General features: G+C 44.0%; 1 protein-coding gene across 1 annotated transcript in view; it reads right to left on the minus strand.

Moving 5' to 3' along the window:
- PHLPP1 (PH domain and leucine rich repeat protein phosphatase 1) overlaps window positions 1-20,912 on the minus strand; it is a 232,234-nt gene extending 211,322 nt beyond the window's left edge. The window contains exon 1 of the mRNA XM_014573530.3: window positions 18,735-20,912. Within this exon, the coding sequence (XP_014429016.3) occupies window positions 18,735-20,223 (1,489 nt within the window). The 5' untranslated portion in view covers window positions 20,224-20,912. The remainder of the gene's footprint in view (window positions 1-18,734) is intronic.
- Between the last annotated feature and the right edge of the window lie 439 nt (window positions 20,913-21,351).

Below are 21,351 nucleotides of genomic sequence, written 5' to 3' on the forward strand. Positions count from 1 at the left end.
CAGGAGATTGACACTGTGGAGACTGATCTCCCAAATGTCAATTTAGATGGTCTAGTAAGGACCAACTAAATCAATCGCTGATCATGTTTTCATCGACTCCAGTACCCTCCAGGACACAATGAGTAACAGATGTTCATGGGAGAATTTTTCCCATTGACCACCACCCCTACCCTGTAAGTGTAAGTAAGGTACACTGACTTCAGCTACATAGCTGGAGTTGTGTACCTTAATTCAACTTAGCAACTAGTGTAGACTATGATGTTAAATTGCGTTTAACCAGCTGATCGAGTAGTCGATGGAATTTCCATTAGTCAATAACGGGGGGAACTGCAGAGCCGCAGCGGGGTTAGCTCCCAGGGCTGGAGCTAACCCCACTGTGGCTTTGCCTTTTAAATGCATTAAGAACCATCAGGCTCTTAATAAATTTAGAAGGCAGAGGTGTAGCAGGCAGACCCGCCGTACCAACTCATGCCTTGTGTCCCCGTCCCCCGGCTGTGCCTCAGGTCTTAATTAGCCAGCTCCTGCTCCCCGGACCCTTGCTGCTTCTCTGATAGAGGCAGCAAGTAGGAGTGGTGAGCGGCTAGTCTAGTCACTACTCAGCTACCTGATTAGTTGCTTACATCCCTAGTGTAAACCTGGCATTAGTCACTTTATCTGTAAGGAGAGAGCCTTACAAGTGAACTTTCAGGTAGTTTATGTTTGTTGTTAACTCACCACATTTGCAAACAAAATGTATAGTGAGTCTGCTCCTTTATCTTCAATCCCTCCCCAGGAACACACTCTTAATTTGTCTTTGGCTATATTCACAGTAAAAAGGGGGATATTGTGGGTGTCCTCAATAGCAAGGAAAGTGTGCATCATGAGACTATTACAACTTCAAATGCATTCTCCTACAAGTCCCTAAACAGCATGCTAAATGAAAAAAACTCCCACTTTCTTTGCAACAATTCAATGACCCCACAATTTTCTACAATTTTTCAAACACTATCAGTTTTTCTAATCGCTGCCAAGTCTGCAAATCTGGCTCGCAAGTCAAAGTCACTTCAGGATAAAAGGTATCTTAAGACCTAATATCAGCAAGGATATTGATCTTTATTCATTACCAGGAAGAAGCAATCCACCAATGCAAACAAAGTAACTTAATGTTCCATACTTGATTTGTAGCCCTACTGACAAAGGTCAATGAAGCATAGAAACTTCTAATCTCTCGGTGCTAGTGTATTCACTAATCTCTCAGAAAGGTATCTTTATGAACAGCATGCAGTTCTCAATGAGAGAAAACGGAACCAAAAATATCAAGATTTCAATTGAAGTGACAGACTAGATTCAAGTCATGTCAACATGACTTCTAAGGGGCATCACCCCCATGAATGAGACAAACAGCTTCAGATAAGAAACTAAGGATGTTAGAAAGTGAACAACAGAATAGTCAAGTAATCACATGAATTCTTAGCAATTAGTCCCCAGGAGCAACCAGTGCATTCTGGCCCCAACTCCCAGGGAGTCCCCTGCCACCTTGAGCTACTGCCTCTGTATCAGAGGCACAAGTGTGGAGTGACATACAGGAGCTAGTCTAAAAACTGCCTCTCCCTCCGCCTCCGCGCTTGCCCTCCCCCTCCCCCTCCCACACGCTCAAAGATCTGGAGAACAAACAACTTACTTGCAAGTTTAACATGAGATGAAGCAGCCTGCAACTGATCCATTATCATCATATTATTGTGGTAGATGGGAAATGCAAACTCACTAGTCTTAAAACAATTGAAATGTATGTGCTTATAAGGCAGGGGTAGTCTAGTTGTTCCACCAGCTAAAAGCAACACTGGCATCTTGCCAAAAACCCAGATTGCAGCCACCTTCATCTTTAATCTGAAACCATTCTGATTATGATGTAGCTGCCACTCCTTGATATTTCACAGATGCGAACCATCCCAGCCTTCAGCAGTGAGTCAGAGAAAGGGGACAGATCTAGAAATTCAGTTTCAGTATCATATCAACCCCAGCCAGTAAAGAAAACAAAAACATGGAAGCCACACAACATAATCCTGTTTCACAACTATCACACGATCCAATCCCTTATCTAAAAAGGCTATGACTGATGAATAGGGATTTTGACTGTTGTGCACACTACAGTGCCTCTCATGGCACTGAGTAACCTACAGCAGGAATTATCAGACAAATATCATCACTCTTCATTTGAGTCAATGTAGTCACCATGCATCGTTCAACAATTAGTAACCTCTACAATGACGAATCACACTGCTAAAAGGTAACCTATGCAAGTGTTAAAAATCAACTTCTAATTTACATTTTCTGGGTTTTGAATCACAACCCTAATACTGTAAACATATTGATTTTTTAATCTGATTATAATTTGCTTATGAGAGGCTCTGTAGGAATCAAGACAAGAAAGAGCCCAAAAGAGAAGTGCTTATATTATGATACTGCTTCTTTGACAAAGTTCTAGTTAGGAGGCTGCTTCACCAATTGGATTAAACCTTCAAATATTAAAACTTTGAGGTTTTCATTAAATTTTAAGTTAAAGAATCTGGGGTCCATGTAAAACTCAAGTCAATGTTAGAAGTTTCAATTTTTTTTTACTATATTAATACAGCAAAAAGATGTATTGAACTGAGTGTCAAACTGTGTAAGCAACTTGAGCACAGCACAAAACATGTAGCTTTTCCTCACTAAAATAAAAAAAATAGAGTTGGTATTGTTTTGAAAAACAGATGTTGTGGAGATTAGGCTGCACTAGAACAAAATTTGTAATTCTATTTTCTACTGTATTTTCAGCAACTCTTTTTTGACCAGAACACCCATTAAAATGGGAATTGGCCTCCATTTACTCTAGATACAAGCCTTACCTACTATTTTATTGTCTTTAGGTAAAAAGCAGATTGATATGCAGGATATAAACAGATAAAACAAATCTGTCTTCAAATTACATAATATAGTTTTGAAAGCAATTATGGTTAAGAGATTTTATGCAAATTAGCATCTACTCCTTTAGAGCCGGATCCTAAAAAAAGTTGCAGATAATCAGGACCTCAGGGAACCCATCCAATTGTTTTAAAATAAAATTGGCATAGTAGCTTGAATGCTTGAAGAAGGGGTTAAAGGAGCTAAATTAATTCCATGTAAGCTTGGAAACAGAATGGAAAAAGACGACTTATCACCCCTATGCACACAAAGCCTAATATAGCTACAAGTGACCTATGAAAAGTGGTTAACTTTACCTCTTTATATCCTTCTTTGGAGACTGAGCCTACTCTACCATTCCGCTAGGTATGTTAAAATGCAGGTAATTACATGTTTACACAGTCACTGAAAACGATGGATGGGCCATAATTATTGATGTGGGGAGGTACTCCAAGAATTTGGAAAGTATTAATGGAGGTGGTGTGGGGTCTGGGATGGAGGTTGGGTGCAGAAGGCAGCTTGCGATAAGGGACTGGGATGCAGAAGGAAGTGCAGAGGTTTGAGCTGTGACCTGGGCATGGGATATGGATCCAAGTGGGGGACAGAGGGCTTGGGTTGTGACCTGGGGTAGGGAATTGGGGTGCAGGATCAGGGAGGGATATGGGGCAGGAGGGAGGTTTGGGTTGTGTAAGGTGTGTGTGTGGGGGGGTAAGGGTTGGGGTGCCAGGGGCAAACTCTGGCTGGGAGACTTGCCTACTTCACTCCCAGCAAGCACCCTTCTCAAGCAGACTCCCTGCCCCTGCACTGGCTGCAGGGGCCATGTGGTTTTTGAACAGCTAGGAGCCGGAGGGGAGGATGTTCCCCAAGCTGCCTGTTGACAGGCAGGTCCCATTGGCCAGAAACAGACCAATGGGATTGTGCAAGGGGCAGGAGAAGCACATTAAGCTTCTCCTCCCTCCCCCAGGCTCACAGGTGTTCGAACAGAGCCCTGCGATGGCCACTTTTCTCAGCAGGGGGCAGGCAGGGAGTCTGCCTGAAACTCCCCACTGAGTCCACTGGCTGGATCTGGCCCACCAAGCTGCCCATGGATGCAGTGTTTTGCCCAGGAGTGCGCTACAGAGTTGTATGCACTCAGCTCCCCTGGGGAGTCAGCTGCTGCCCCATGCCGCTGCCTTTGTAACAGAGGGAGCAGCATGGGGAAGCAGGCGACTCCCAGGGAGCCGGTATGCACCAATAGCCAGCTTTTAAGCCGCTTCCCCATGCGTATTGGCTCCCATCTGCCTCCCCACACTGCTGCCTCTGATACCGAAGCAGCAACATGGGATAGCAAGTGACTCCCCAGGAGCCAACATGTGCTGGTAGGCAGCTTTTAAGCCAGCTCCCATCATGCACCAGCTCCTGCCTACAGTCCCACTCCTGGTGTGCTGGCCGCCACCCTCGCACTGCTGCCTCTGATACAGAGGCAGTAGCATCAGTGGCAGCCTCCTTCCCTGGTGCAAAGCCGGAGTCTGCGTTTAACTGAACATTAACCAATAAGTCCAAGCATATCAGTTAACCATTTACACAGTTATACTTTCACATCCCTATATTACAACAGATTTTAGACACATGGTGCACATGCAGAGGGAGGAGAAAATGTCTAACTCCTTAATAATGTGAGTTACATGTTTATGAATAGACTGGGGAAAGCAGGATACCTGTTAGCTTATAGGTAAAGCTCAGAATCTGATTAAAAAACTTTCTGGTATAACAAGATACATTTCTTAGCTCTTCGATGAAATACAAATTATCATCCTGCAATCACTCTATTCTATTCCATTCCACTCCTACTCAGTAAGAGAAAGTTTTGTTATGCTCAAGGAAGTTTTTTTTAAACAATACTGGTGTTCTAGGAAAGAAATCTGTTCTTAATGTCTGGTGTCCAAAAGACATTTCCAAAATAAACACATTTTAAGAGATATATTTTGACCCTACTACTCTAAGAAGGGCAGCAAAGTAAATGAGTGAGAATTTTGGAGAAAACTATAGTGGGGAGATGGCTATTGGCAGGGCTCGACAAATCATGTAATCTACTCACCTGTGGTGAGTAGATTACAAGCCGGCACAGCTGGCACCGTGCGATCTGCGCATGCGCAGCTCGCAGAACTGCATGGCTGGCGAGCAGGGCTCGCCACCACTTGGTGAGCCCTGGCTATTGCGATTGTTTGTTTTGAGAATCATGGGCAGGTATGGCATGGTATTTATCAGAAGTCTTTTTAACCAGGTAAAATCATAGGGTATGTCTAGACTACATGCCTCTGCTGACAGAGGCATGTAATATAGGATACCCGACAGTCAATGAAGTGGGGATTTAAATATCCCTGGCTTCATTAAAATAAAAATGGCCACCACGCTGTGCCAGTTCAGCTGACCATCGGCACAGCACACGAGTCAAGACGCAGATCCGTCGACAAGGGAAGCCTTTATCGACTGTTCCTGTAAACCTTGTTTCACGAGGCATCAGTGAGCAGTCGACAAAGGCTTCCCTTGTTGACCAATCCGCATCTTGACTTGCACACTGTGCCGATGATCAGCTGCACTGGCACAGCGCGGCAGCCATTTTTATTTTAACGACGCCGGAGATATTTAAATCCCCGCTTCATTGACTATGTCCGGTAGTCTATTTTACATGCCTCTGTCGGCAGAGGCATGTAGTCTAGACATACCCATGGTGTTTACTGCTCTGGGAAAAATTTAATTTGTCCAAGTTTAAGGCATCATATATTTTAAAAACTGTTTTGTTAATGCATGCCATGCTCCTCTTAGTTGTAGTTACATTGGGGACCCCCCGAACCTGCACCCCGTCTGCAGCAAGGTGAGACTCCACCAGCTAGTTAAATAGAGAAGGTTTATTGCTTCTCCAGGATACAGCACAGCATAGGCACGGTGTGGACACAGTAGTCAGGGCCAGGCAGCCTTAGACCCCTTGGAGCAGGGGTATATAGGCCCCTGAACCCCTAGCACTCAACTCAGTCTCTTCTCCTTCATGTTTTCCCAGCCAAGACTGCCCCTTCTCCAAGCCACACCCTTCCTTTGTTCAAACCCCTTCCCTGGTCAGGTAAGAACCGGTTGGGCCATGGTCTACATGACATGAGGGCCCTCAGGGCGACCCTCCGCTGTGCAGTGATTACAGACACAGGCCAGTAGGGGTCACGCACAGTCCAAGCATAGCGACCAGTGAATGCTCAACCAGAATCTACAGCACCCTCACTATGACACAACATATCCAAACAGCAGTTATAGGAGGCAGTAGATTCATAGATTCAGGGTTGCAAAAATATAAAAGTAGAATTGCAGTGGGCATACTACTAACATGAAATACAACAGTGCAGGAATATATGAATACATTTTGGTTTGATAGTTTCCTCAAGGAAATTATACATGTCATGACTCATTTCAGTTTTCAATATTACATAAACAAAAGCCAAAAATGTGATTATATGAAAAATAATTCAGAACCAGTGGCCTTGAAGCATTAAGCAATCAGAACATGCAGATTTGCAAAATACCAATCCAGGCTCATTTGCTCATGCAATATTGTGTAGCAGAAGACTAACTCTAATGTAGTGGATAGACCAAAAGGTTTGCAAGTTATAGGTCACACATAGGGAGACACGGCTGAGGCCCAGGCCAACCAGCATGTGGTATGGGGAGGAAGCATCTGTAGCCCAGAAGTCAATTTCATGTATAATTCACACATATTGTCCATCTGGCAAGACAAGTGTACAGGTACACATGGTATTACTTTAACTCTTGTTCTTACCCTACAAACTAAGCTAGATGCAATTAAAGACTTCTCTGCTTCTGAATATTTGTTCAGAAGTTTTATGAACTGCGTAAAAAACCTGTCCACTATCACATTAAGGAATTTGTCCTCATTTGAGGATTTTTTTTCCCTCCTGAAAATATTCAATCCAAGATCACAAAAGGCAGTTGGGAGACATTCTAGCTCCCTAGCAATAGAAATATAGGCATGCTGCATTGCCAAATTCAACAGTTCCCCACCCTGGACAACTTTTATTTGAAGGCTAAAACAGATGTTGATTTGAGATAGATTTGTTTCTTTTTAAAAATGCAACGTTATTCAAATACTTTTAAAAACAGAATGTAAGACAGTTTTCTTTATTCATGGTCTTTCAGAAGTTATAGTGTCTGCAGCCATGTCACCCACAGTTGTAAGACACAACAACATTAAGTTGAATGGGGTCGCGCCTAGTTAGTGCTTGAATGGTACTGTACATTGCCAAAGAAAATCCAGGTTGTGGCAGAAGTGGTGGTTTTGAGTCTGTGACCAAACATGGATTTGAGAGGAAGGGGTACAGAATGTTATTACCGATACTATTGACAGACAAAACTAAACATGAGATCACAGTCATTGTTATTTTGTTTTAAAATAGGTATGATAGTACGTGTATTACAGCAAGTTACAGTTTTGGGTAGTTATTCCACCCACCAAAATTCCCCCTGGAATATCAGCTGGACACAGTACTTGTGGGCTGGAAATGAACAAAACTGATTTGTACTGTTACGACAGCTGTCACATTCCAGTAGCCATGGATGCTGTTCGTTATATGCATGTGTAATACTATCACGTGGTTTACTATACAAATATAGTTATTATACCACAAAATTAAAAAAACAACTGTGGTTTAGATAGAATACAGCTCCTTCAACTTGAATGGTTAAGTACAGAAGTACATTTTGATTTAGTCCTAGCCACACCAATTAAAAAGATATCTATCCAGTTTATAGATTTTTGGAGGGCAAGGCCTAAATAAAACTATATATGAATCCCAAGAGCATAAAGCAATACAAACAATTCTAAACAGAATAAGCTAACAAACTACCTTCCATGGGATGATAATACTTCAGCTACCATTAGAGGAAATGGATTGCCCCAAGTTTCTAAAGGCCACAAATTTTGTAACAAGCTCCAATATACACATGACGGAGGGTTTATAACAAGCAGCTCTCAGCCTTTAAAGATAGTACGCATGGAGGAAGGCTCCATCAGGCTGCTCGAAGGGCGGATTCAACTCCCACAAGAGTTGGAATAGGCCCCAAATCCTATTTGAACCAAAGAAGTTTGTTGCTATGGACTCCAGTGGCAGAGAGCATCCAGATCCCAATTCAATACCAGGAAAGTTCTGTAAGAGTTGTTCAGCTACAGGGGGACAACTTGCATTTTTGGCCCAAAAGTTAAGGATTTTTTTTAATTAAAAACACACACTAAAAACTGAGGCTATGAAAGAATGATTCTAAAATAAAACCCTCATTTCCATTGATTTTCACTGTCCAGAACATGAGAATGACAATACATAAAGAAGTCAGTGCAGGCGCAAGTAAAATTCTCACTTACATATCTTATTCATTTCTTCCAATTGTCTGCCCTTTAAAATCAAAGTGAAGCAGAAAAAGCGAGGACTTGATTTGAAGGTAATCTGAGGTGAAACTATACTTCAAAAACTAAGCAATACAAATGGGAAGCTCTTTTTTTAACATTTCCAACACAAGAATGTGTTAAGATAAAGTAGAATTTAGTGAAGAGTGCACTTTGCCTATCTTTTCCAGAAATAAGTCGTTTTAAGGCAGCCCCACAGAAGCATTCAGTACAGCAGTTTTTACAACAAAATTATGTGAAGAAACTCTCTTTACATTGTCTCACTAGACCAAGAAAGCAGTAATACTTCTCAATCAACAAAAACCAGTCACTAATATTGTCTTGCATAATGCCATTAGTTTTCTTTTGCCCTACTGTAATTGTCTCTATGAAGTGGTGTTCTATGACAGATTGCATAGAGCTCCTAATGTTCTAATGGAACAGATGGATGTTTTTGCATGGATGTGTTTTGTTCTGTTAATTGCACAGAAGATTTGTAGGTATATCTATGACACCATCTTCAAGAGGGTGTTTATGCAGAGAATTCCAAAAGTGAGAGCTTTGGGGATTTGGAGAAGGGCAAGTCAGAATATCAGAGATATCTACAATGTAAGAAAGCTTGGGGGGGAAAAAACCCCAGAGAAAACGAATAACTATGTTATATACTGCATAAGTAGTGAAATTCAACACTTAAATGTATTTTAAATACTTGTGCTTAAATTAAAATGTTTATTATTGCGATATTTTATATTTGGATTTCTTCACACGTACTTCTGAGTAATGGAAACTAGCCAAGTGTGCATCAGAGTTGGAGAGCTATAAACACTATTGGACTTCCAGCTGTTCCATAGCAACTTGAGCTACAACAGCATTCCAACCTTATCTGTGTGGCGGCTCCTCCACCATGAAGAAGGCCTGTACATACTGCAGCCCCTAGCTTTGTAACACCAGCTATCTTACCAAGTCCTCACATCAACTGAACTGCTGCATGATTCGGTCATTTTAACTTATTGATGAGGAAACAAATGTAGCTTTAGAGGTAGATGTTTAGTCACCTTAGCATATGGGGGTTAAATGTTTCTGATTTAAAATGAGATTAATAGAGTCTGGTCTCATGACTCTGAGGATTTACAAATGTTTTCCTCTGCTGATACAGATACAGAAATGCGTCCTTTTCCTCACAAGTGTGAAATGCCTGCAAACTGCACAAAGAATATTTTAAACCACCCTAATAGAGGGCCGGGCTGTTAAAAAGCATGTATTCAACTAATCGTGTAGTCTACTCAATTAGTTGAGAAGTGAAGGTGCTCAGTCCTGGCTTGTGCCGGGTCCTGGAGCTACCCCTGCGGCAGCTCTGTAGTTTAAATGTAGTAAGAGCCGTTGCTGCCTGTCCGCCTGGCTATTACTACATTTAAACTGCAGAGCTGCAGCGGGGGTAGGTCCCAGAATGAGTCGGACTTGCTCAGTTCCAGCTCACGCCGGGTCCAAGTAGCCCCTGTCTGCAAGGAGTAATCAAGTAAGAGAAAAAATAAAAGCCATCATAGTTAAACAGCAAATAAAAGTCGCAGTCATATGCAAGAAGGCATCCCTTAAAAAATGGAAGTCAAATCCTAGAGAAGGAAACAAAAGGAGCCTAAGTCAAATAAAAGTATTCAGGCAGACCACGAATGAACTTGGAAGCAACACAGAAACTATGGGGGAAAAACTTAAGTATATCAGAAGTGGGAAGCCTGTCAAACAACCAGCAGGGCTAATGGATGACCAAGTTGCTGAAGAACCTCTCAAAAAAGTTACGGCTATTGCAAAGACACTAAGAATTATTTGCATCACTGAGCATTTGTCCTAGATTGATGTGTCCATCGAGGTGGTTTTGGAACAAACCCATAAAATTAAATAAGTCACAATGACCAAATGCTGCTGACCCAAAAGTAATGAAGGAATTCAAATATGAAATTGCAGAACTACTAACTGCAGTGAACAACCTATTGCTTAAATCAGTTTCTGCACAACATGACTGGAAGATGGCTAAAGAAGCACTTCTTTAAAAGCTCCAGAGGCAATCTTGGCAAACAACAAACAGAATGTTAGGAATCATTAAAAAAAGGGATAGAAAGAGACAGAGAACATCTTATTGCCTCTATATAAAACCATGGTACGCCCACAACTTGAATACTGCATACAGATGTTGTCACCTCATCTAAAAAAAAATCTATTGGCATTGGAAACGGTTCAGAAAAGGGCAACAAAAATGATTAGGGGTTTGGAAAGGGCACCATGTGAAGTGAGATGAAAAAGACCGGGACTTTTCAGCTTAGAAAAGAGGAGACAGGATAGTGGTCTAGAAAATCATGAATGGTGTGGAAAAAGGGAATAAGTTTACTTGTTCCCATAACATAAGAACTAGGGGTCACCAAATGAAAATAGGTAGCAGGTTTAAAAGAAACCAAAGGAATTTTTTCCACCACACACAATGCATGGTTGGCCTGTGGAACTCCTTGCCAGAGGAGGTTGTAAAGTCCAGGACTTTAACAGAGTTTAAGAAAGAGCTAAATAAATTCATGGAGCTTAGGCCCATCAATGGCTATTAGCCAGGATGGGTAAGAATGGTGTCCCTAGTGTCTGTCAGACTGGGAATGGGTGATGCAAGAGGGATTACTTGAAGAATCCTTGTTCTGTTCATTCCCTCTGGGGCATCTGGTATTGGTCACTGTCAGCAGACAGGATACTGGGCTAGATGGATCTTTGGTCTGACCCAGTATGACTGTTCTTATGGCTATTATAGGCCAGTAAGCCTAATGTCAATACCATGCTAACTAGCTGAAACTACAGTGTTGAACAAAATTATCAGACACAGATCAACAATTTGTTAATCTACACAAAATACCCTAATGCAACTATATAAATCCATGGTCTACTCACATCCTGAATACTTCATGCACTTTTGGTCACTCTGCTTCAATATATTAGAATTAGAAAAGCAGAAGAGCAACAAAAGTGACTGTAGACATGAAAACTTCCAATGAGTAAAGATGAAAAAGACTGGGGCTGCTCCGCTTAGAAAAGAGGTGACTAAGGGAAGGATATGAAGAAATTTACAAAATTATGATTGTGTGGAGAAAGTGAATAAGGAAGTATTATTTACCTTTTCATACAACACAAAGAATTGAGGGTCACCCCGTGCAACTAATAAGCAACAGGTTTAAAACAAAAGGAAGTTCCTCACAAAATGCAGTCAACAGGGCATGCTGTGAAAACTAAAAGTATTTTGTGGGTTCACAAAATCATCAGGTAAGTTGATGGAGTACAAATCCATCAATGGCTATAAGCCAAGACTGTCAGGGACACAACCTCATGCTACAGACATCCCTAAACCTTCAACTGTCAGATGCATTTGTTACAGGCTACTATCATAAGTCTGGATGATAAGCTAAACAGATCATTGGCCATAGTGCATCAGGCCATTCTTAAAGTAAGGGATCAGAGTACACGCATTTTATATCAAACAGAAAGGAAAATACAATGTAAGGGAAACATAGGAAACTACAGGCTAAAAACTATTTTCTTTAAAATGATTAGTCATATAGTTATACTTAAAAGAGCTTACCTTTTCAATGTCATCTTTGGAAAAAGCAAGGTGTTTTACATTAAACAAAACAATGGAGTTGAAAAAAAGAGCAATAATGCAAAATCAAAGGGAGACAGTTCTAATTTTATGCTTATGTTCCATATTTGGAGCACTGAATTTAAAATCATTGTGGGTTGGACCTCCCTACTCCAGCACCCTCAGGACCTGACTGGTCCCGGATGAGGGATTATCTGTATCAGAGAGAGACCATTTCTAGCTCTCCTGCTGCTGCCCCCATCCTGGCTTCCACCACCAGGCTTCCTGGCTACCCTCCCACAGCACCAGCTGCCCGCCCACCCCTGCATCCCAGTGGGTCAGGACTCTTATCCTGGAACATCTGTGGTACAAAAGGACCATGGATGTTGCTGAACCAGCAAGTTCCAGTGTAAAGAGGTGAAATGTAGTACTCTTGAAAGAAAAAAGATGCCAATATTTTGCTATACTTATATTAAGTTACTCATTCTCTTTGCAACAAAGTAGCCCAACTCAGAATCGTGATTTCCACTTTATGCTTAAAATCATACAAGTCTAGCCAATTCCACTTGTGCCACACTCTAGAACAGGGCTACTCAACTTTGGAAGCACCGGGGGCCACAATGAAACTCACAGTACATGCTGAGGGCCGCAACATAAGTGTGGTTGCATATACATGTAAATATATATGCAAATAGCTTCTCACACAGACGGGCACGAACTCAAAAGATCAAGGCAACAGTACATAAAATGCAAGGCCCATTTAAGTCAGTTCTGTTGATATTAACAAAATGAAATGTTTACCCAATTTCCACTCATATGACAGCACTTTTAATGAGCAATGACAGGTATTTAACTACTAAAACACATAACAGAAGACCATTATACTGACTACTTTTTTGTTTTGACTCCCACCCGTGAGCCACACGTTGAGCCTCACTTAAACCCAAACTGCACTGTGGGCCACAAACAAACAGGCCGCAAGCAGCATGTGTCCTGCGGGCCACATGTTGAGTAGCCCTGTTCTAGAAAGTCCATGTGTCAGATAACATCAAGCGTCTAAAACCTGTTCCTGCCCACATAGCTGGAAATATTAATGTAACTTCAATAACTATTTTAATCCAGTTAGATCATTCCAGTCGACTAATGTCTTAATCTTCCTAAATATGAGACAAGAATGGAAGACTGATATATTTTACATCAAAATAAAATTTGATATAAAGCTGAAATTTTTCTCTACGTCAATTTCTGAAAGGTCACATGAACAAGCAGCATTTTTCAGATACAATCTGACAACCATGTTTGAAATGAAAGTTTTTATTACAAATGGCATTTCTCCGTATTTTGCCTATAGGCAATCTAGTGGTATTTGATGATTATAGCAGTATGGAAACCTCATGACTGAGTGACTATCAGGGTCAAAAGTAATGCCACTTTTCAGCAAGTGCCAAAAAGAAGCCCCAAAATGCTGTTCACAAAAGACAAGTTTTTAGAAATCATTTCAAAGAGCACATTGTTTACACAGTGCACTCAGAATGCAGCACAAATAAGTAAAGGAAATCCTTTTAAGCTTTCTTTTGACCTGAAAACTCAAATAAGTCATTAGTATTACACTGATATGTTCATTTAAAAGTATTTCTACAGCTATCACATTTTTTCCTTCATTGAAAATTTAAGTCCAGTCCACTGGGAGAATGTTTCATGAGACTTTTTTGTAAACCGAGCAATATGAGAGTATATTTTGTGTTCAAAAATCATTCTGGCTTAAAGCCACCCTTACAGTTTAAGGAATAATTTAGTAACTCTGATCTAATCAGTCTCACAGCTACAATATCATGAGTATAATTGCACTATGGATTATTACTGAGTTCCATAATCCAGTAAAATAATACCTCAGCACAAAGCTATTTAACCACATCCTTTTAAGTTAAGATTTAATATTTTGGACTTTAAGGAAAGTCTGTTAAAATTAGATTCCCACTGAGCATGAAGTTACTGTGCATAACTAATCACCTAAGACCTGACTGCTCACAATGAAATCAATGGGAGTAAGATCAGGAGGCCTTTATGGCCCAAAAAGATGAGTTTCACTTAAGTTATACTGTAACTTTAAATGTTACAGAGTTTATGACAGAAGTTAAACACCTTCGTTATCTTAAAAGTAAGGGAGGTTCAGGGGAGATGGATAAATAACGAAACTGTGCTAGCCACATCTTGAAGCCACCTAAGGTAAACATACTTCCTACTTATTACATGTAGGATATAGAACTTTGCAATAAAAAGACAAGCTGCTGCATTTTACTTGATTTTTAAAGGTACAATTCCACACAGAAATGTACTTAAAATACTGGATGCTTAAAATAAAGAGTGCTACATATGAATTTTAATAGCATTGCAACATCTTCCTCTACTTAAAGCATTAAGCATTCAATTTTTCTTCATTTCCCCCCAGGGGCTTTGTTTTGCTCCAGGAGGGTGGAGGAGGGAAGATGTTTAAGATAATAGGTTTTTATCATGTTCTGAAGCTAGTGGGATCACTATGATCTGGATGCTAATATAAGTATCTCTCAGCCTCACACTAAAACTGTATTACCAGATATATGCCTATGCAAAGTGAACTAGCTTAGTAAACTACATGGTTACTGATCAAACTGAAAAGTGTAACTAGGAAGCAAAGAAAGTTGACCATGAAAAAAAATTGCACAAATTCTTCTGTATCGTCTGCAGGAAACTGAGACAGACAGCAACCAACACCGCTATCCATTGGTACACCATCCAAGAGAATGATGGCCAGAGCAGTCCTCAGAATGTTCCAGTGTCATGGTGACTCATAAAGACCCTGTGTACCCCACGCTGCTTCTCAGCTGAAAAATCTCTGACATGAGGGGCATCTCCTTCCACTCTCTTAGGTGCAACTCTCCTCTAGAACACAGGAGACCAGACTGGCACACGGAGTAATCCAGCACTCCCTTATACTAATTTTTGTTCATTCTGTCCTGTGTGTTTACTCTATGCAGCTGAGATGGTCTCAGGATATTAGAAGCACAAGGTGGGTGAGATACTCATTAGGGATGTAAAATCCAGTTCAATCAGTTAACTGGTTAAACATTATGTCTAACCAGTTAACCAATTAAACAGGAGCAGCCAGGCTGGAGCAAGAACTAGGGGCCACCAAATTAAACTAATGGGCAGCAGGTTAAAAACAAATAAAAAGAAGTTCTTTCACACAGTGCACAGTCAATCTATGGAACTCCTTGCCTGAGGAGGCTGTGAAGGCTAGGACTATAACAGGGTTTAAAAGAGAACTAGATAAATTCATAAGGTTAAGTCAAAAAATGACTATTAGCCAGGATGGGTAAGGAATGGTATCCCCAGCCTCTGTTTGTCAGAGGGTGGAGATGGATGGCAGGAGAGCGATCGCTTGATCATTACCTGTTCGATTCACTCCCTCTGGGACACCTGGCATTGGCTACAGTTGGCTGACAGGGCACTGGGCTGGATGGACCTTTGGTCTGACCCAGTATGGCCATTCTTATGTTCTTAAGCCTCCCACCCATGACAGCCAGGCTGGAGCACCCCTGTCCATGGTGCACCTGGGCCATGCCTGCTGCAGAAGGGGACTGCTTCGGCAGGGCTGGAGTGCCCCCCACCCATGGTGAGCCCATAGTGCTGGTGCAGCTCCCTGTCTGCTGCGGCTCCAGCCAATTAACAGTAACTGGTAAAGGTGTTGCTAACTGATTAACCATTCACATCCCTACACTCTCTTACGCTGTGTCTAGACTGGCAACAAAACTTGTATTTCAGAGTGTTAAAGACAACACACCCAGAAAAAAAAAATGCTTAACCCTCCTCCCCATTGCTCACCCACCTGAAATTGGGGCCCATCCAACTGGGTACTTCTGGCTACGCCACTGTCTCACCCATTCAGTTTCTCTGTCCATTATTGCATGACAGTGTATGAAAGGAAGATTAAATTTGAGTAAGTATCCAAAACCACTGTGTGACATTGATAAGACTAAATGTTGTCTATTATTTTCAATCACTAGTTTTGTATGGCATAGATTGCCAATTGATGTAGCCTTTCTAGATATATTATAGGGGTTTTATAATTTGGTTATAAAAAAACCATGTCATTCTGAGAAATATGAATCTATAGCTAAGTGAAAGTTTGTTTCAAAGTCTTTGAGAGCGGCATGCAAATATTTGAAATTGCGTAACTAAAATTTAAGTTTGCTTTAATGTACCACATATTCCATAGTATGAATTTATCCTATTAAGCTCTTTTCTAAAGCTAGGAAATTCTGTTTTTACAGTATGTTAACTTGCATAAAAAGAAATCACAAAAGTTATTTTATGTTGAAATAACCATTTATAGATTTGAAACTTTGGCATTCTATGGGCTTTTAATTAAAATAGTTATGCATTAACATTAAAATGTGAGAGGGTGTAAGCAAGAGTGAAACGTAAAAAAATTCATGTTTATTAAGTTATTTTATTTAAATGTGCAGTTTATGAAATCTATAGAAGTGCACCAAAGTTGCAATTTCATTTGAGACCAAATTTCTGTATTCCCATTCAATTGTGGGAGTGGACATAATGAATTTAGAAGAGAGACTTTACTTTCAGCAACACCTGCTTAATTCCACCCTTATTGCATAGTTAAGACATTCATTTACAGCCACCTGAAACAGTTTTACATTTCTTTCCGACCCCAAAGTATCCATTCCCTCCCAACCAACTCCTGTACTGAGCAACACTCAGGGATTCTCTTCATTGCAAACTTAATTGCACCACAAGTCCCTTTGGGCAATAAAAGTTACTACATAACTCCAGGAAAGGGTGGATGGAAGCCTGAACCAGCTCATGAACCAAGGGCAGGGGGATGCAAAGCTGAAACCGCAGGGCTTCAGGACTCTGGTTACTGGAATCCTGACGCCTACAGATACAGGATACAGCTCGTATGCTTCAGTTTTGGCCCCCAAAAGTCAAAGCCAGCTTAGTGACCCTTGGGTCACCACCCGCTTTGTGCTCCAGGCCCACATTTTGAGAACCACTGGTTTTGCTGTGAAGATACTATTATGGTGCAGGCTAGACACCTAGGAAGGATCAGACCACCTGATAAAAAAGGGGAGTTTATCTGGTGTATTGCTGTTAGTACGCTTTCCCCCAAAGTGTTCATTTTGCTTGTATTTGAGCACACAAGAACTGCTGCTACAGTACTGTAACTTTGAGTACAGAATATAAAGCAATTTTCATGGTCCAGTCAGGTCCAAGAGCAGCAATGCCTACATGCTGTGTCTGTCATTTTCTATTAAATAGCTAATAATATCAACTTGTAAGATGCAAGAGCACACATTAAAATAAACCCACTTATTACATACATACACTGTGGGTATCTGAATGTTCAATAATTCTTTTTTTCACCCCTTTTTAAAAGTGACAGACAAGGAAATTAAACAAAATTTATGTAGTTTTATGGTTAACATTTTACATGAAGCCAATAACTTAATTGGTATCCATGTTTTACAGCAGATATCACAAATGCAAAATAGGGTATATTTACATTGTAACAACTAAAACAGATGACTTTTTCCCAAGTCCTACTTGGCAAGCCAGCCAGCAAAGTTTCATTTAAAAGTTTGAGACCAAGATTTTGATACGTAGTCTTAAAAGGTTACTTTGCATAAAGATGCTTCCTTGATTATTGTTTTATTCTTTCAATGCAGACAGAACTGCTCAAACAGTTGCAGAGGCTTTTAACACATTTTTAAAATGTAAATACAGCATTTACCTTCCAGCAATATGCACTTGTCAACTCATAGGAACTACTGGTGCTACCCATACAGTCTCAAGCCTAAAGCAGTTGAATTTTAAAGATCCATCTTTACTGCATATCTGTATGCAGCCCTGCCCTCAGCCTCACATTTTAAGAAACAGTTGAAAGCCAAATATTTAAACAATTTCCCTCCCCACCTTTGCCCTAACAGTTGTCAAAGACAGAAGAAAATATATTGGAAAGTCTAACAACTTTAAATGTAGATGCTTAAGTTTTCCTCACTTAAGAGGAGGAAAACTCTTCAACATTGCAGTACTATGTTCATGACCCAAAACATCAGGAGCACTGAATACAATAAAATATTGTGCGTTTTGGATAACAAGAGCTTTTGGTAAAGCTGACTGAGGGTTTTCATAAATCTAGCCACATAAATGATAACAGAGTATCAATCATGGTTATTAGGTGGGGATTTCACCAGCACTGCTCATAAGTCTGTCTAGATGCCTCAGGAGATCTGTAACCTTGGCCCCATGCAGGCAAGTCACCCTTCGGTTCTTGAGGTCATCACAAACTCAGCTCAATGTCTCTAAAGAACGAACCCCCTCATTACTATTATCCATATCTTCCTAATAAGTGGCATTCTCTCTCCCAAAAGGATATCCTCCGTACAATCCTGGGCATAGAATTTGGCAAAGCAAATAAGCGGGAGGAAAGATAATGATCCTAAGATTTTTAGGCCAGAGAGACATGGAGTCTTTTGTACGGCATCGGGCACTTTGGATGCCCTATATAAATACAAGTAAAAAAGACAGGCCTCCCCAACATATCACTGGTGCAATTGTAAGGAATAGTTCACCACTGGTTGATGTGCACCGTTTTAAAAGGAACTCTCCTGGGGATATCTGTTATCCCCTTAGACATTTAACCTCCAAACACACACACAAGTCAGCATCTGTATTTCTAGCCGGCAGAGCTGGCCCTGCACCCAGGTAGCCCTGTTTCACACACACTCCTTGGCTCACCTGCATAGAAGCGAATAAGACAGCCGGTCTCGGAGTCCATGCCCTCCTCCTGCACTCTCCACAGGTCCCGGAAGCCCAGCTGGGAGAGGTAATCGTTCTGGATCTGCAGGGGTTTCTCCTGTGCCTCCAGGCGGCGGCTGGTTTCCCCGTGGAACTGCACGTACAAGGCCGGGGGCAGAGAAGACGAGGCGCCAGCCTCTCCTCCCAAGTGAAACACCTTGGAGCCGGCGGGGGTTGCAGCAGCCATCCCTGCCCCGGGGGGCTCTTCCCCCGCACGCCCTGCCCGCGAAGGGGGATGCACGGAGGGGAATTCGCCCGGCCGATAATGGCTCCTGCCCGGCGCTACACCTGCCTCTTCCCCAGCTGGCGCAGCAGAATCCGCCTCCAGCTCCTCGGAGGACGATGAGCCACCGCTGCTGTAGGGGTCCAGGCGATCGGAGACGCTCTCGGCGCTGGGGCTGAGGCTGAAGCTCTCGGTGTCGGAGCCGGCCAGTCCCAGCTCGCCCAGGAGGGAGGGGCAGGATAGCGGCGGCCCAGCCAGGTACAGCTCGGCGGGCGGCGGCGCCCTGGGACTGAAGTCGGAGGACGAGGGACTCGGCCGAGGATCTGTCCAGCTGTTCTCCCCGGCGCTGCCGCTCAGTGCCAGCCGGCTGGGTCGGGTTATCTCCCCGTTGTCCCCCGGCGATTGCCGGCCCAGCCCGTGACGGGTTCCCCGGCGGCTTCTCGGCCTCTCATCTTGCTCTGGCCGCTGCTGCCTTGAAGGCGGGAGGCCGGGAGGCGTCAGGCTGTCCTGGTCTACTGCAGCCACGGTGCCGGAGTAGGTCTCCCCCGGGAACGCTGCTGCTCCCTCCTGGGGCTGCACGCTCGCCTTACCCAACACCCGGACCACACCGGTGCCACCCCTATGGCCAAGCTGCAGCAGCCGGGCCGCCACCTCGGCCGCCGTGGTCTCCAGTGTGCAGAGCACCGGGCGAAGGTAGGACATGTGGCGCTCGTAGACATGGACGCAGCCCCGTTGCAGGTCCCGCCGCACCCAGTCCCGCTCCGGGGGCTGCAGTGGCTGCAACTGCCGGGGCGGCTTCAGCAGCAGCGCTTTCCTATCCAGGCTGCGGGTGCCCAGCGAGGCAGGAGCCGCCGGAGAGGAGGAGGAGGCGGCGACGGCGGCGGCTGCAGAGAGATTCCTCTTCAGCCTCCCCCTTCGCAGCAGCAGGGAGTTAGCGCTGCTGCCCCGGCTAGGAGCAGCCCGAGTCCCGTTGCCCACCAGCGCAGAATGGGGAGCGAAGCCCCCTCCGGCCCCCCGCCTCCTCCCCGGCCCCCCGGCTACTTTGCCTTCTAGATGCCCGGCCTCGGCGCCGCCCGATTGCTCCACGCTGGTCTCGGTGCCCGGCGTTACCCGGCTCCTCTCGCCCGGGGAGGTGCTCTGTTGCTCCCCGCTGCTGCTCCGCGCCGCCACCGGGGCTTCTCTCGCTCGCTGCTGCGCGGGCTCCATTGCCCGGGGGTTGGGGATGCCGCCTCCTCCCCGGGGCAGCGCCGCTAGCGCGAGGGGGGCGGGGAACAGAACGGAGCAAGGCGCCGCGTTCCAGAGGCGGATTATGTAGCAATCGGGAGCATTCCGTCGGTCGGTGCCGCCGCGTTCCGTGCCGCGCGTTTGGCTCAGCCGCGCTCCACAGCTGTCGCGAGCGCCATTAGGGACAGAGAGAGGAGCCGCCTTCCCCCCTCCCCTACCCTCCTCGGAGCCTCATGAATATTAAGTAACCCCGACCTTCTATTTACAATAGCATCCAGGGAGGAGCGGAGGGGGTGGGCTCATGCATACTCGACCCAGGTTGACGCCATCCCTGGCGCGCTGGGGCGGGGCTCCGATGACAAAATTCAAGGTGACGGCAGGGGGCGAGCGAGGCACTCTGGGAAATGGAGTCCGCGGCCAGCTCCCATCGGCCATACACCCACACACGGACTACAAATCCCAGCAGCCCTCTGCTCCTTTCTTCCTCCGACGGGAGGTTCCCGCCTTCTTGTCCCCCGCCGCGCGCCCGGTCCGCCCGCCCCTGCTCCTGGGACTGCCCCAAGGCAGGGCCGGGGTCCCTGTCTCAGATGCCGCGACTGCAGCGTGCCCGGAGCTCGGGCCCCGCCTGCCCTCCCGCGGCGCCCGGCCCAGCCCCAGCCCGGGCGGGTCCCCTGCAGCTGGCAGCCGCCCGGACCCAGTCACCCTCGCGTCCTCCCAGCGGATTTCAGTCCAGCCTGAAGTTCGCCACAATTTTTGATTAGAGCAGCGGCCCACGGCCTGCTCAGCGTCATGGGCCTGGCTGCCTTCCTTTCCAGTCGGCAAAATCACTGTAACGTCTCTTCCTCCAGATGCACTGCGCGCAGATCAGCGTAGTCTCAGATACTGCCCTGAACTTTAAAAACGCAAATAAAGACGAGACTAGCTAGAACTCCCCAGGGAACACCAGCAGTCACTTGCCATTCACCACCGCCGCTTCACCTTGCATCGTTACTTTTAAAATCTAGGGAGGACTTTTCCTTTTACCCCATGATTGTGTTTTATCTGGAGCTTTCTAACCCGGCTGTTCTGGGGAACCTGTGAGACCCAAGGCACTGATAATGAAATCTATGT

The sequence above is a fragment of the Pelodiscus sinensis genome, chromosome 2 (genome assembly GCF_049634645.1).
Source record: "Pelodiscus sinensis isolate JC-2024 chromosome 2, ASM4963464v1, whole genome shotgun sequence".
NCBI classification, from domain to species: domain Eukaryota; kingdom Metazoa; phylum Chordata; order Testudines; family Trionychidae; genus Pelodiscus; species Pelodiscus sinensis.